This window comes from Ahaetulla prasina, chromosome 1 (assembly GCF_028640845.1).
Source record: "Ahaetulla prasina isolate Xishuangbanna chromosome 1, ASM2864084v1, whole genome shotgun sequence".
Lineage (NCBI taxonomy): Eukaryota > Metazoa > Chordata > Lepidosauria > Squamata > Colubridae > Ahaetulla > Ahaetulla prasina.
The window spans coordinates 85315717-85327157 of record NC_080539.1 but is presented as its reverse complement, the minus strand read 5'-3'; the positions used below and the strand labels follow the sequence as shown (position 1 = coordinate 85327157).

Below are 11441 nucleotides of genomic sequence, written 5' to 3'. Positions count from 1 at the left end.
GTCTTTTGAATACAGAAAGTGGTTGCTTGAAGTGCTACAATATTGTGATGCATGCCAGCCAGCTAAAAATATTTTGGGTAGCTGAAAACCTACATAATGAACCTTTATTGATCCCAAAGGCAATAGCAATCATGTGTCAGATCTGAGAGTGCAATATAGATGTTTCACTAGCAAATGCCAACAAGGCATGATTTCCCTCCCCACTTGTTAAATAAGCATAATTTGTAATAATCACAAATAGAATGACCAATATAAATACACTATCGGAAGTGTGGCTTTTGTCTCATGGAATGCATTTTTGTTACACTGTGTGGGGAAATCAATTATCTCTTATCTCTGCTGTAGCATCTCATCATCATCCTAATTCCAGATATCTGGATATAAACCAACCTTGCCTGGCACATTAATCTATCTTTATGATTCTATCACAGGTAAACAAAATAGCTACAATGGATGTTTATAGGAACAAGAGTTATTTTTTTCAGAGTTAAACACAGAAATATGGCTGTTATAGAAATGAAAAGGAGCATTTCAGGAAACTGAATTATTGAACCTTCAAAGCAAAAAAATAATAATCATGCTATTTTGATAATAAGATTAGACACAATAAACCAATAGGATAAATCCCTCCAATACTTTAAGTAGTATTTGATGCCTCTAATTCTTTGCAGTCTTAAATGCTGTACAGGAAGTAGATATTGTATGAAAGCCAGGCTAGACTGGTAGTCAAAAATCAAAAGAAGAGAGAGATATTACTTTTCCAGATTAACAAATGTTATTAAAGTTGGCAGATGACTGCATATATTACATTACAGGATGTGCTGGCAATGCACTTCTTGATTCTATGTAAGACTAACAGGCCAAATTTTGTGCAGAAGATTTAATGGACTGTTTTGACATCAGGCCTCTAAACAAGAACTAAATAATATCAAGAGTATTTCAATTTTCCAGTTACTCCTTGACAAATCTCAAAGTAGCCATCTTGGAAGTAGTAACAATTGGAAAAGAGATTGCTAAACTCACATGCATCAAAAGGTTTCAGGCAATCACAGAAGCTATCAACAAATAATGGATTTTTAACACATTACAACTGTTAATTGATAAGGCACTTGTAATTTGCCTTACGTCATCTGATGCAACCACTGTTTTCTTTCTCTATTTCCCCCAGCCATGCTTCCACTTTATCCCAATTTAAATCCAGCATCAGTCTAGCCACTCTGAAATCTGTTGTGGCCCACCATATCTTGTCTTTTAATAAAATATATTGATCTGGGAATATGCTACTTGAATCCTTCTGATTTAAACAGCAAATGGAAATCCTTTGATTCCTGTTTCAAGAAAGCATAAAGTAGAGCTGTGTCTAGGTTCAAAGAATACCTTCCCTGATACTCTATGAAGTCAGTTTAGTGCTCTTAGCATTAATTCTGTTCCATGTTGATTCTGGATAGAAAAAAGCACAGCACTATCTAAACATGATACATACACTAGAAAAAACCAATTGCGTATTTAGGGATATATCATAATGAATAGAGGGAGGGGAAATATTCTGAAATATTTCAAAGTATCTTTAGAAAATTTTGTTTCATTTATATGTGTCGTTGCAATTTGTTACAGTGATCTTTGAGGATACTCGATTTCACTCAAAGTGACTCTGTATGATATTTTTAGTAACAAAAAAAGTGGATTTCCTCTTGGTTGCAGAGCAGTCAATTCAAAGTAAATATAATTCAAAATTACTATAACTTACATGCCAATACATGAATTCCATATGCCTGCAATTTTTGGTTTAGGAGCTTCATGGCAAAACAGCCATGAAGAGACCTCAATTCTGGCTTAGGTGAAAAGAAGTACAATTATTCTTTGTTCAACCACACAATTTTTAGAACAGGAAGGCTAAGCTCTGTACTCTTTGTGCCTGACACATTAATTTGACGCTTGTTGGACAAAGCGCTACTAACAGGTTACCCAAGGACAATGGCTTTTCATTGAAGGCTCATGAACATGACACAGTTGCATAAGTCGGGTGGCAACAGGAAAATCAAAAAAGGAATCAATTGTTAACTACGAGGACTTACTACTTTAGAAGACTAACCTAATATTACACTATGGTCCCCTTATTTTGCTGGATTCCAATTATGGTTTTCAATTCTACTTCCGGGAATTAAGTTTTTTTAAAAAATCAATGTAACACATTCCTTTACAAAAGTAGTTCATGTGTACCAATTCCCTAAGTGCAGAATTCAATTGATGAAATCTAACATGCTTTCAACAACAAAAAATGTATATTTTTATATTTGCATTCACATGGTCAAAGATGAACAAGTTAGTAACAGTCACAATGAAATAAAATGAATGCATTTTTCTTTATGCTTTGCAGACTGAAACAGAATTCAATTGCATAAACAAGCCTATATCTTAAGATAAATTTATCTAGGAAAAGAAAGTTATCCAAACGTTGCTTTTGATAAATCAAATAATCATGACAGTTAAACAACTATGATAGTGTGCAGAGATTGTTAAGGCCCACCATGTTTAATCTAATACCTCTATTAATATGAGAATAAATGTTAAAGCTCTTTTATTTCAAATTTTAGTTTTGCCCGTTTGTTTTCAAAATTAAAACACTAAAATCAAACTTTCCTAAATTTGTAATGGCATAAGTGATTGATGAAAATACCACATTTCACTAAAAAATCTAATCTTTAAGAAATAATTACGTTTGGCTATATTTTCCATGCCACTGAAATTGTAGGCAGATTGTGAAGTGCTCCTTAACTCAATTAAACAAAATTAAGGTAAAATAGCTGTATTAAGAGAGGCTTATGCCCACTGTTTTAGAGTTTTGCTTACCATATAACAATTGCATTCAGCAGTAAAACACTTGCTTGAATCAGTTCTCAACTAGGAAACATGAAACTGGTGAAAATCAATCACAGGTGACCCAAATATAGCCATAGGTTGGGTTTTTAAAGTCCCCATCCCCACGAGACAGCTTTCTAACTATTTGTGAAGCACATGCGAAAAAATTGTCCCAAGTTTATTGTTAACTGTGGACATTGTGGCAGATAAACCTGGTCAACTGAGTGGATCAAGAGCTGCTCACTAAAGTTCAAGTACACTGACCAGGTACTTCTTCAGCACACGCAGACAGAATGACAGCAAACTTTGTTATCTTATCTATAAAGTATTTATTTTCTTAAGTTAAACAAACAGTTTTTTCAAGGATGGTTTCCATCTATAAAATGAACAAAGTACAAGCTCTGTACAGCAGATTTTAAAGAACCAACAGAAATAATTTTCTAAACCACATTTAATTCGTAAAAGGAAATGTACATGTACCACCATTATTTTTGCTTTAAAGTAGCTAAGATTAGGACAGAGATGACATGGTAACTGCTTATTAAATTTCCTGGTAGTTTACAATAGAAAAGATCAAGGGAAGGTTCAACTATTTCCTGTATCTAACTTCAAAACCTACCACTGACTGCTTCTGCATATCTTCAATTCGTTTGAAAATCTTTTCCAACAAGGTCTTTAGTATTTTTGCACTGACAAGGAGGTGTGCAAAAGCAGTGCTTGGTACAATACACATGAAGTCCATAGTTGTGTAAAAAAAAGAAAAAAAAAGAATGTAGTCACAGTAAATAACTTTGGCACACTGTGTCATGTAAACATAGCATCACATTACTGCATTTTCTGATCCAGCGTCCATGCCTAATGATCACTTTCATCCCTAGAACTTGAATACAACACATAGATAACATTTAAGACTTTTTGGAAATCCTGCTAATACACCTGCTTAAATATTAGTCAAGATAGTAGCATTTCAGAATTCAAAATCAGTTCTTTATTGGATAGCTTCTACCTCCACCTCTCAAAAAACCCTTTACAATTTAGCTTCCTTTACCCTCAGAAGTTCTTCCTCAGAAGTCCCGGATTATAATTAGTTGGTTACTTAATAAGCACTTCAGTGCTCTCTCCCAATGCCCCAATTTTATAAATGAATATTACCTTCATCTCATGACTTGGGCAGCCTTAAAAAAATGAATTTCAAAAAAAAAGGCAAAGACCGCATTTATTATTTTTCCCGTCAAGGACATAATTACATGAGAGGTTTTAATCACAGGGAGGCAAATTTAGTCTGGAAAAGAATAATATTCACATTCAGCCCATCAATGGAATCATCATTCTTAATTAAAACAATGTAGTATCTCAATACAGTATCAACAGAAACCACAAGCATGCCATATAAATTCAAAGGTTCGCCAGCTTATCTGAAACATTGCAAAACTAGAGTCCTCATCTGAGTGGAAAGATGCCCAATTTTTTGCAACAAATATTGTGGCCGTCATGGAAAAATGCACTTTACAGAATACTCTCAAACGCATGTAGCCAGAAGACAAACAGTGTCAAGAAATGATTGTGTAATAATTTACCTTTGTCATTTTATAATCATTGGGGAGAGGGGCATGTTCTGTGTACGTTTTCATTTCTCTGTTTAAAATTTTACATAAACTGTGTTTAAAAAAAAAAACAGTTGATGAGGACAACACATGCAGAGATGGCATTGCTATGATACAGCAGAATGGAGCCATCACTTCCAAAGTTTTACTTCTGCGCCACTGTTGAGACATAGTGAAAAAACATAAAAGAAAAACCTGAAACCATAATATTCAAGAGCAGATGCCTCACAGCTGCACTGTTGGTCATTAGTAATAGGCTTGCTTGTAATTTCACAAGAAGGCTACTTGTGGGTCTTGTGCTATCTGTCATTCTGACAACTTTTCAAAAGGAGTAAGAGATGGTAAAGAAGAGAAACCAAGAACAGAAGCCCCCAAAGCTGCATTTTTTTAAAAAAAACAACAACCCTAGTTTTTGACACAAGGTAGTCTAAAGTTGCTCAGTACAAATACACGGAGTTATCCAGAGTACATGGCATGTAGTTCCTTGAAGGGAAGATGACAAATATGCTGGTGAGATGAAGCGGACAAGCCTCTTTCTGCCATTCCACCAACCTCTGCAACAGAGGTCTGACCACTTTCAGGAGAACGAAGTGCAAAAAAAATAAAAAAAAAATTAAAATAGGCACACTTTACAAAGCAGAAGCATCCAGTGTTTGCGAGTGAACACAAGGCAGCGGCACAAACTTGCATCTTTACACAAATGTTGCTCTTCCACAACTGTCCAATCTATGTTCCAGTCAAGTGTTTAAAACGCTTTGTTGATAAATTACAGGATGATGAAAAATCGATAGAAAGTTGTAAATTTCGACAATATATATTTTATATATATATTTATATATTTATATTTATATATAGCGTTTATATCTGGAGTCTCATCATAGAAAAAAAAATCCACGGTCCGATATACCAAGTACACATGGCAAAACCTTCCGAATGATGCTTTTTGACTGCTGGAAACCACAAACACCTACTTTTATGTAAATGGAGACGGCTCATGAGGTTCTTCCAGCCACTTCCCTCCCAAGTACGCCCTTCCCTTCCCTGTGCTGAAAGCAGGTTTATGCCATGTATCTGTGGTTTCTAAGGATGTTAACCATCTGCTCTGAAAATACGGGGTTGAAGGTGGAGACGAGCCAATAGGCCTTGATGGAAGAGGGGCAGGGGGGATGAGCACTGCTTCAGCTACATTTGATCAGATGATGGCAGGATCCCCAGTTCCTTTGATTTCCTTATGTTCACTTTTACTTTTCAGACAAAGATGGAATACTGAGGTATATAAAGTATCAGTAATGCAATCAAAATGTTGCCCAAGGTTTAGGAAATGAGACAGTTACTTCTGTCCGAGCGTTTCTACTGCTGTAGATTCAGTGTGAACTTCCACTGCTGAGACAGCGAAGGATTGCAGACTTCAACAGTCAGACCACCGTTTTTGGCATTTCGGCTGTCTAAACACAGGTTATTGCCCACGTACCGCAGTTTGGTATTGCTTTCTATTTGTTCCCATTTCTAGAAAAAAAAAAGTTACGCAGATTAGATGAGTACATTTTTTTTTTAAAAAAAATAACCAATATTCCTAAGGTCATTCTATAAAATATTTATTTATGGGGCATAGCGGTAGCCCTCGACTTACAACAGTTCATTTAGTGACCATTCGAAGTTACAATGGCACTGAAAAAAAGTGACTTAGGACCGTTTTTCACACTTATGACCGTTGCAGCATTCCCCTATAGTCATGTGATCAAAATTCAGATGCTTGGCAACTGGTTCATATTTATGACAAAAGTTGCAGTGTCCTTATAACCTTCTGACAAGCAAAGTCAATGGGAAAGTTAGATTCACTTAGCAACCATGTCAACAATTTGAAGGGATTCACTTAACAATTGTGACAAGAAAGGTATTAAAATGGGGCAAAATTCACTGAATCAACGTCTCACTTAACAACAGAAATTTTGGGCTCAATTGTGGTCGTACGTCGAGGACTACCTGTAGTAGACGGGCTCCAAACCATCCAGCCTGCATTCAAAGGAAAACAATTTTCAAGAGGTTTGAGGGAGGCGGCTGAGCGTGCGGGGGCCACAGCGTGGTGAAGACGGCGATCGGCTGGGTTGCCTCACCACAACCCCTCTGTCTTTGTTCCTCTGGTGGATGAAGCCCCGGCACACCCACCCTGGTCCCAACCCCCTTCTGCTGGAATCCCCTCTACCTCCCCACCCCCTGCCTAATCCCCCACAGGTGCCTGATGTGAGCGACATCGAGCTGGCCATGCCCATGCATTGGGCCGTGACCATGCCCACCCTGGCCACATCCACCCGGCCCCTCAAGGGCAATCACAATGCTGATGCGGCCCTCATTTAAATTGAGTTTGACACCCCTGCTATATACAATTATTTCTTAAAGAGCCAAGAATTGGCTCAAAGGCCAGCAGCCGAACATAAATAGGCACTGGAAGATGACATGGGCAACAGCTGATTGGCCTGTTCTCAGGGACGACAATCTTAAATGACAGAGAAAGAAAGGGTTAAAAAATGAACCTAGACAGTTCTGTCCAGGATTGTCTCCCAGCACTGCTAAGGTTTAAACTATCCTATGAACTGGGAGGAAAACGATCAGAAGGCTAGGACAAAATTAAATGCTCAAAAATAAAAGGGAATTAAAGCAGCAAGGGAAACTCACCCGCTAAGGGTGGTATAAAGGAAGACTTATGAAGTACAGGTAGACTAATGAATAGAGAAATTTTAATTGCAGATAAGCTATCTTTAAAATATTGTTTTCGTTTAATATAGAGATTCTAGTTCTTCAACATGAGCTAGAAAAGACTCAACCCTAAATATTTCAAAAATAAAAGTACCACAGATTGCTGCGGAGTCCTTTTTTTTTAAAGCAAAAAATAAAAATTATTTGGCAAAAAAGTACAATTAATTGCATATTGCCTGACAGTAAAAAAAAAGTCTTAAAAAAACAAATCTCAAACAATGAAAAGTCTCCCTTACTTTTGTATTGCAGTGAAACTAGTTCCGGTTTTCCAACATTTTTTGCCTCAAGATGGCAATAGGTGGTGTGGTGCTAGTCAGAAAACCTGGCAATTCATCCTCTGCAGTTTGCTTAATAAAGCACTATAATTAGAATGTGCTTATTCATATTTGCAGATCATATATACAAGCGGTGGAAAAGTCTGAAGAAAAGATTACCCTGGGTAATTAGAAGGGAATCAATATAACAATCATGTGGCATGACCAGAAGAAGAGGAAATATATAAATACAGATGTCAACCAGCTGCTTGATTTCTATAGAAGTAAAAATGTGTCACTTTGGGGAATCTGAAGGTCACAGTCCTTTGAATGAAAGCCTAGCCTGAACATAAAGGACGCAGCCAAGACAAAAACCTAAATGTATTTCAATTTCATATTAGTTCAAAAGACTAGTCACTCAACTATGTTTAATTAATTTGAGCTGATGTTTTTAATTAAAGTGACTAGTCTTTTATATTTAATAAATGTGCTCTTTGATCTCACTGATAATGGCAAGTTTTTCAACATTTCTTCAAGCTACACCAGGGGCTGCATCCCTGGTTTCTAGGCGCTGTAGACACTATAATGGGATTGCATTATAACAGCATGCCAGAAACCCCACAGTGGACAAATCCCAAGAGTTCAGAGTTCGTAAGGAGGGACCAGGCATAAGTCTAGAGGGTCACATCTCATCTTGGAGAGCATTCAAAACTATGGCTGCAGTCCAGATACTGACCTGTCTACTGTCATTCTCTCTGCAGCCCTGAAGTTTGATGAGTGAGCCAGCAGCTCGATCCACCACCGTAAGGCACAAATCCATATGCTTCACTGACTTGTCCTTTGTTAAGGCCCATTCCTGGAATATAAAAGCAATGACACAGATTTAACCCCCCCACGTACAAATCCTGACTGCAATCATTCCATCTCTTTTAATCCTACCTTCTAACTATCTATTTTGTGGGGGAAATTCATTTAATAATGAAATGTTGAAGAAGTAAAAGGGAAAGTTAGAAATCAAATTCTTAACTACTTTTTCCAAGCAGCTCCGTTTTTTCCCCCCAACATTTCTAAACAATACGAAATAACAATACATGGGGGGTTCTAGCATTAAGTTCAAGGACATTAAGAATTAAGTTTAAGGACAGAAGCCTTTCTATATTATATTTTATATTATAGAACAATATGCATTCTAAAATTCCCTAGCAATGCCATACTTAGCTTTGATGGTACAATTCAAACAAATGTTTATTAACACTTCAAAAACTATATTTTTAAAGTTTTAACTTATCTAAGCCATCACAGTGTTCACAATTTCTGATTAATATTGCAGATAATATCTGTATTTCACATCATCCGCATCTCGTAACACAATAAAACAATTACTGGGGCAGGGGGAGTAAATGTCTGACTTCATCTGACACTGCTGGTAACTTGCATTCTTTTTTTTTCCTTTAGAAAAAAAATGTCAAATAACATCTTTCCTTGGAAGCTCAATATGAGATCAGAATATGTTTATATTTACCATATGTACTATATTCACTAGACTTATAGCAATCTTTTAAGGTTAACTAGAAATAGTTTGTCAGATACCTCCATCTGCTGGTACTATGGCACAACAGCATGCAGTTATCATATTTACCAGATAAGACAAGCCTACAGGTAGTCCTCAAGTTACAACAGTTCTTTTAGTGACCATTCAAAGTTACAACAGCATTGAAACATGTGACTTATGACCATTTTTCATAGTTACGACCTTTGCAGCATCCTCATGATCATGTGATTAAAATTCAGATGCTTGGTTCATATTTATGACCATTGCTGGGTCTCAGGGTCATGTGATCACCTTTTGCGACCTGGCAAGCAAAGTTAGTGGGGAAGCCAGATTCACCCAACAACCGGGTTACTAACTTATCAACTGCAATGATTCACTTAACAAATGGGACAAGAAAGGTTGTCAAATGGAGCAAAACTCACTTTAAACAGAAATTTGGGTCTCAATTATGGTCATAAGTTAAGGACTGCATGTTGCCTCATCCCTCTACAGAAGAAAGAAACCCAGACAGAAATCTTATGTGATGCCCAATTTCCCCATCTATCCCAAGTCAATTTAAATTTGCCACTCCAAAGAACAAACTGGACTTGATCCTTTCACCCCCAGATAAACATCTATCAATGTGATGGACTTCTATAGCTGTGTGCCACACCTTTATGTGTACATATACACACCTAACAGAAGCCACACTCTAAAAGCAGGGAGAACAATAAATCAATGCTGGTTAACAGTAATCTCCCACAAAATAAAATAACCTATGTATAAAGTTGATAGATTTTCATTTACGCACTTAGATCACAAGCCAATTTTACACAGAAGAATGAAGAAAATATTTAGCCACACCTCCCTCCCTCTTTCCAGCCAAAATAACAGAGGAAAGAGGAAAAGGAGAGAAAAATAAAATGGAGATGTGGGGGGGGGGGTAGAAGTAGGAATAGTAGGAACTGAACAGGGAGGGAAATAAACAAGAAAGAAGTGCTCTCTTGATGTCAGAGGCTAGGCAGGGGAGCAGGGATGAGCCTCCCATTTAAGGAAAAGGCATCCAAGCTACAGCCATTTGCTCTTCAGCTTCTGCTCTTCTTTGCAGCAAATGCAAGGAATTAGACTTAGAATAGAATAGAGCTGGAAGGGACCTTGGAGGTCTTCTAGTCCAGCCACCTGCTCAAGCAGGAGAACCTATACCATCTCAGATAAGTGACTGTCTAGTCTCTTCTTAAAAACGTCCAGTGATGGAGCACCCACGATTTCTGAAGGCAAGCTGTTCCACTGGTTAATTGTACTCACTGTTAGGAAGTTTCTCCTTAATTCCAGATTGCTCCTCTCTTTGATTAGTTTCCAACTGTTGTTTCTTGTCTGGTGCTTTGGAGAATAATATGACCCCCCCTCTTCTTTGTAGCAGCCCTTCAAATACGGGAATACTACTATCATGTCACCCCTAATTCTTCTTTTCTTTTAGACTAGCCAAACCCAAAACCTGCAGCTGTTCTTCAGATGGTTTACTTTCCAGGCCTTTGATCATCTTAGTTGGCTCTTTGAACTTTTTCCAAAGTCTCAACGTCTTTTTTAGGGGACTGGAGGCTAAAACTTATGAAGAACGGTTGCAGGAACTGTGTATTTCTAGTTTAATGAAAAGAGACATGATAGCAGTGTTCCAATATCTCAGGGGTTGCCACAAAGAAGAGGGAGTCAAACTATTCTCCAAAGCACCTGAGGGTAGAACAAGAAGCAATGGGTGGAAACTAATCAAGGAGAGAACTAAGGAGAAATTTCCTGACAGTTAGAACAATTAATAACTGGAGCAACTTGCCTGCCGAAGTTGTGAATACTCCAACACTAGAAATTTTTAAGATGTTGGATAACCATTTCTCTGAATTCGTATAGGGTTTCCTGCCTGGGCAGGGGGTTGGACTAGAAGACCTCCAAGGTTCCTTCCAACTCTGTTATTCTATTCTATTCTATTCTATTCTATTCTATTCTATTCTATTCTATTCTATTCTATTCTATTCTATTCTATTCTATTCTATTCTATTCTACTCTACTCTACTCTACTCTTGTAGTATGGTGATCAAAATTGGTTGCAATATTCCAGATGTAGTCTTACTAGGGTTTTATAAATCAGCACTAATATTTCACACGATCTTGATTCTATGCCTCTGTTTATACAACCCAGCTTTTTTGTCTGCTGCTGCTGCACACTGCTGGCTCATATTCAAATGATCATCCACTAGGACTCCAAGGTCCCTCTCACAGTTACTATTTTTGAGCCAGGTCTCACCTAATCTGTACTTATACCTTTGGTTTTTCCTTCCTAAATATAAAACTTTTGCTTTTCTCCACATTAATATTCATTTAATAGGTTCAAAGGAGCTGTACTTCCCCTTCACAAGAATTCATAAAAAGAAGGGGAGGGGCTCTTCT

General features: G+C 37.3%; 1 protein-coding gene across 3 annotated transcripts in view; it reads right to left on the bottom strand.

Moving 5' to 3' along the window:
• Positions 1–3164: 3164 nt before the first annotated feature.
• Positions 3165–11441, bottom strand: part of GALNT2 (polypeptide N-acetylgalactosaminyltransferase 2) — an 80541-nt gene continuing 72264 nt past the window's right edge. For all 3 annotated transcript variants that reach the window (XM_058166844.1, XM_058166822.1, XM_058166833.1), the window contains exons 15-16: positions 8208–8327; positions 3165–5969 (exon numbers count right to left, since the gene is read on the bottom strand). In XM_058166844.1, coding sequence (XP_058022827.1) covers positions 5814–5969; positions 8208–8327 — 276 coding nt within the window. In that variant the 3' untranslated portion in view covers positions 3165–5813. The remainder of the gene's footprint in view (positions 5970–8207; positions 8328–11441) is intronic.